Source organism: Nestor notabilis, unplaced genomic scaffold (genome assembly GCF_000696875.1).
Source record: "Nestor notabilis isolate BGI_N333 unplaced genomic scaffold, ASM69687v1 scaffold4000, whole genome shotgun sequence".
Taxonomy (NCBI): domain Eukaryota; kingdom Metazoa; phylum Chordata; class Aves; order Psittaciformes; family Psittacidae; genus Nestor; species Nestor notabilis.
This window is the reverse complement of record NW_009910493.1, coordinates 58,680-64,154: the sequence shown is the minus strand read 5'-3', so window position 1 is coordinate 64,154 and position 5,475 is coordinate 58,680. Positions and strand designations below refer to the sequence as shown.

Here is a 5,475-nt window from a genome sequence, read left to right as displayed (position 1 = left end):
GTTTCCACTAGTGTCACCTAGTCCTGCCCGTGCAGCACTGGTGGTGGAGCGCCTGGGAGTGGCGGGGACAGTGGGACTGGTCATTCCTGTCTGGTAGAGTGGGTGCTGATCAGTGCATGCCCACCGACCTTCGTGCAGCACTCCCAGCAGGCTGGTCACGCTCATCCTGCTGGAAAACTGCCCTCAAAGCACTCATGAGAGAACATGGTTTTCAATATACATGAGGTGATGGATATGGGAGATGGATACAGGCCAGACCCTCTCCAGATAAATCTGAAAACTACCTTGAAGAAGGCAGGCACAGGCTGTCCTTTGAAGGGTTAGATTTGTGAGCAGGATGTCTAATTAATATTAAGGAGAAAGATACAGGGAAGATTTCCACCAGCTGGAAGAACTGGTGCAAATTTGGCAGGGATGGTTGTAACAGCTAAAAATCCTTGTGTCTGTGGCTGGGCCTTTGATGCTTTCTTATTTTCCTACACGCATCATTTGAGACAAAGGTGTGTGCCCGAACACATTTATTGAGTGTAATTAGCCACTCATAACAGTTTTAGTACACCCGATTAGCAATGTTATGTTTCATTTATGTTTTATTTTATTTTAATATGCTCTGCACTTCACACCTGGCAAAGCAAATTTTTAGGGAAAAGTTAAGTCTAGGATTTTTTCTCTCAGTTATTGTACATGCTAGCTAGCATTCAACAAAAAATTCTTCATACTCAGCTACTTATTCATGACTTCTAATTAGTACTTAGCTAATCATCATCTGCAAAGCAGTCTTATTTTGCTTAGTTTATTTTAAATTAAGGCTACTGGGGATTAGCATCTACAAGGTCACTTGACAAAGCGCCAACCTTGCTGATCAGACAAAGGGTTATTCTAACGTGCTCACGAATTCCCAGCGCTGTGCACTGCCAACATGGGTACCTCTCCAACAGGATCACAGAGCAGACTTTAGCTAATGACAGATTAATGCCAATTTAGTCAGCATAATGCCTCCTGTCGCTAAAGCTTTTCCATTGCAGCAGTGCTGATAAGGTCCCTAAGAAATCCCACGTATGTGTATTAGCTTTGCGTACAGCAACTTTGACCAAAGGATAAAGTTTTGCAGCAGCTAATTTCAGGACTCCTGCATCTAGGCGAAAAGATAAACATTCAACATTTCTCTCAAGAGCTGATCTTTTTTTTGTTTTAATTTTATATATATAAATATACCATAAAGCGTACCATTTCCTTGTTTCAGTACAGATTTTTTGAACTTTACTAAATAAATGAAATATAAATGCTACAATTTTCTGTTTAAAACAAGTTTTGATGACAGCCTTCTCCTAAGAGCAGGCCCAGAAACTCTGTTAGCTATGTGGAGAGAGACAAAAACACCCCCAAAACTTCATACTGTGCAAGAGCATTCAGGACAGCAGATGTGCCTCAGCTGCAGCTGCTTGCAGGTGTCTGTGAGTTCCTCACATGAATGCCCACTCTCCTTAGTAGAAACTGCTTTATTACTAACCTGAAAACTTCACATTCAACATGTATCTCCCTTAAATTCATTGTCAAGACCCAGTTTTCCGTATTGTGTGTCTGCCTTTGCTGATCCCAAACGGCAAGAGGTATCGTCAGTTGTGGATTTGGGGATCAGGATTGCAGATTGCTGAATTTTCAGATAAAGCCATATGAAATCAACCACTGTAAACCTAGTAAAAAAAGTCAACCTTTGTTTTTGCCCCTTCTCCTTCACAACCTGGAAAATGTTCACAGCATTGAAACAACGAGGCATTGGAGCAGAGGTGCAGGTGATACACCCCGCACATGATCTGCACTTTCGTACTTCCTCCTGATCCTGTCTTCGACCTCAACTGGTGCCTCCTGAACAGGAGAGGAGGAGGTTCCAGGTGAATCTTACCCAACCCATCACAACCCCTTTGGTACAACTTCTACTACGCTTCCGGGTCCTGCGGGTGAATACTTAGTGACTAAAGCAGCAACCTAAAATCTGTCAGTGTGTCTTGCTGCCCTGTCAGTGTGTCTTGCTGCCAAGGGCTTTGTTGTTGGTTTACTCCTTCTCAACGTGTACTTTCGAAAACAGACACGTTAAAACAAAAAAACCAAAATGAAATCTTTAAAACAATTATAACACCACAATATCTGTTTAAAACAGTACTGCCCGTGCTCTGGACAACTTGTTAAGAGCAATTCAGCATTCTTATAATTAATCCACAACAAAAGAAGCTACAAGATGCCACAAATGAAGGCATAATTGGCCATACAGAGGCAACACTACCATGAATGTTGTTTGGCAAGGAAAAAAAAAGCAGATACAGAATTCATCCAAAAATGGGTTCAGAACTGCCCGGCGCTGCTGGGATCACACTGCAGGAGACGGACTATGGATGGATCGCTCTTGGCGCCTCGAATGAACTCCTCCAGAGAGAGCTTTCCTAGAAAAGAAACATGTTTGCTTAGCACACATGGTGGGTCGCAGCACATGTGCCAAGCCTTTGGAGCAGCATGGGAGCCTTTGGAAGGAACCTGGGGGGAGCTCAAGGGAAAAGCAACCCCGGAAGGCAAAGCCCTGCCTGCCTGCACCCCACTGGCTGTGCGTCGTAGTGGCTTCGCCTGGGGACCCGAAGGAGGAGTGGTGGGTTTGAGGGGTCACCTGCGCAGGCAGGACACCCCAGCCACCCAGCACAGGGGCAGAGGCATCTGGAGGGTGCCTACCATCGCGATTGGTGTCCATCTGGCGGAAGATCTTCTCTGTCCTCTTCTCTGGTGTTGACTCATCTTCCGGCATCTTCATTACAGATGAAACCATCTTATAGATCGCCTGTGTGATATGACAGGAGCAAAGAGCTGGTAAGAAACACGTTATCTTAATACAGATTATCTCCTGGTGACAGAAATAGGCAGAAAATATCCTGGGAACATCAGCTGGGGCCTCCTCTCTGGATGCTGAAGGGAGTCAGGTGGCACCAGTACATGCAGTTGCCCTCTTCAGTGCAACAGTCATTTATGGAATACTGTGTTTCCTTATTTAGTCACAGTTGAACATGATCTGGGTTTGGACCGAGGTTACATTTTTCCTTATTAAACCAGTCTTCAGATGAATTTATCACTTGCACAGCACATTAGGCACTGGCAGCTCCCAGAGCCTGGGGAACAGTGAGACCACTGAGATCTTGTCCTATGCTGTGATGGTGTCTCTGTGCTTCAGCCACCCAGGCTCCATTCTCACAACCCCATCCCCCTCACCCTGTCTTTGCTTCCCCCATCTCCCGTCTCTCCCCTCTTGGTCAGTATCCTGCCCACAGGGAGGGCAGTGACTCACTCCTGCATTTGCCATGTCTCACAGATAATGAAGACTTGCCCAGCAAGGAGGTGGCCTTTTCCCCAGGGATTGGCATGCGTGCACAGCTCAAAACCCCATTCACAATTCATTTCACAGAAAGCAGGTGTCTAATCCCACATGGCACTGGTGCTACCCATAGCTATTCTCTGCGCAGACAAATCCATTAGTCACGGATGGTACTAGCTGCCCCTAAATGAGAAGTAATGTTAATTTTAAACCAAGGATGAGTAGTTGTCTCTGAACTGGTCACCCAAATGTTGCCTGCACATGTGAGCACGCAGTCCCAGTAACCAAGCGGTTTCTGCATCAGCTACCTTTGTGGTGCCACACAGCTGTGAGAACAGCAGCAGCCAGACGACTTCAGGGTGGTGGCCTTCAGGGAGCCTCCTGGCCGCTTGGAGAGGCAGCACCATCCCAGACCAAGTCCGATTGCCCTGGTCTGACCAGCTCCTTCTGCTTCCAGTTGCAGCTCTGGTTGATGAGTGCTGCACTGGGCAGTCACTTTGCCCTCCAGCCCTGCTCTGTAGACGTGGATCACTTTCTGTCACAGATTCAAATTCTTGTTTCCCCTGCAACACGGTGCCCGCAGCCATCAGTTGGTAACTTAGGGCAGGCGTGATTGCTGCAGGACATAATTTCTTTAGCTCTTTGTTCTCCACTTCCTCCTGATTTGGGAGGGAGGATCCTTGGTGCAAGCCCAAGATTGCTCACTGCATCTCTCCCTCTCCCCTTTTCCCATTCTTTAAGGCACTCTGCCTAGCACACTCCCATCATCTGGCCCAGAGTCCCTGAGGGCTGGCTTCAGGAACTTAACAGCACAAATTCACCAGCTGGAGAGACATTTACACCCCCACTAGGGAGCACCCGCTTCCTTGGCCATCTTGCTGGCTTCTCCTCTGCCAGCAGCTCACCTTTCAGGCTCCTGGCCTTTAAATAACTTGAAGAGTTACACCCTGAGAAAGGCATTTTTCTATGTAATTGATTATTCATGGCTTATGCTCAGCACAATCAAACATCTGCTCCTCAGTTATGTCACCAACACTGTGACTGGATTTCCTCGTCTGCCCTCTGGTAAGTCTGCAATGCTGGCTATGGATGCAACCAAGGGAATGGAAAAGAACATTTCAGCATGAACAGCTGCTGGCTGAATGGAAAAGTGGTGGGAAACCCTTTTAATCATCATCATGATCACCATGATTTGCACTGAGGGTGCGCCTAAAGGCTCTCAAGAGAATTAAGGCGCCAGAATATTGGGCAGCCCCTCAGTACAGGCAGGGATGCTGCCCACACAACTCTGATCATCTCACAACCAGAGAAACAGAAGGATGAACATACAAGCACAGGAACATGGAGATGTGGGAGCTGGGAGAAGGAGGCAATAGGGGAAGAAAATGAGGGTGGACAGTAAGAATTTACACCTTCTTCATCCTCATCAGCATGCAAGGCTTGCAGGGGTCACAGCAGAGATGAGGCTTGTAAATCTGCCAATGTTTTGCATCTTAAGCTGTCTGGCTTTTGTCTAGGGTAGGAAGAGAAGTGGAGGGGTCATTCCTTCTCTCTGGGTGAGAGGACGGCGAAGCAGAGAATCTGCATTGAAAGTGTGGGAGGAATGCCCAGACCAGGAGCGCAGGCGTGTTTACCCTGATCAAAGTAACCATAGTAAGAATATGCAGATTTTTAGGACAAAAAAAGCACTTCAAGATGACTTCATCCTACAGGGTCCTTTTCACAGAGGCGTGTGAAGGGAATAGCAGATGAGATATTCTAGGAAAGCCAGATGGGAATAACATAGTAAGCGTTCCTTTCATGCTGAAAATGGTTACTCTGGACAAATTCTTGTGTCCTTACTCAGAAGTTCAGTGGGAAGTTTTCCCAAAGTAAAAGCCAGCTAAAGCTGCTTAAGAATCTTGAGCCTTGCCCCATATTAATTCAGAGAAGCTACACAGAGCTCTTTATTGCACGTCTGAAAGAGCAAGCTATGAAAGGAAGCTGGTTTCATGTGGTAATTTTGTGTAGCTGGGCTGTACTAACCCTGGGCTGTAACCCGGGACTGAAAGGCTGCAGGGCCTCCGCTCCATGTGGAGCACGATACCTCAGCCTTGCAGCACTTGGGCTGAACGAAAGCCATT

The 5,475-nt window shown here is 46.8% G+C and overlaps 1 protein-coding gene across 1 annotated transcript in view; it reads right to left on the bottom strand.

Moving 5' to 3' along the window:
- Positions 1 to 2,060: 2,060 nt before the first annotated feature.
- NCALD (neurocalcin delta) overlaps positions 2,061 to 5,475 on the bottom strand; it is a 27,119-nt gene continuing 23,704 nt past the window's right edge. The window contains exons 5-6 of the mRNA XM_010010249.1: positions 2,719 to 2,824; positions 2,061 to 2,438 (exon numbers count right to left, since the gene is read on the bottom strand). Coding sequence (XP_010008551.1) covers positions 2,341 to 2,438; positions 2,719 to 2,824 — 204 coding nt within the window. The 3' untranslated portion in view covers positions 2,061 to 2,340. The remainder of the gene's footprint in view (positions 2,439 to 2,718; positions 2,825 to 5,475) is intronic.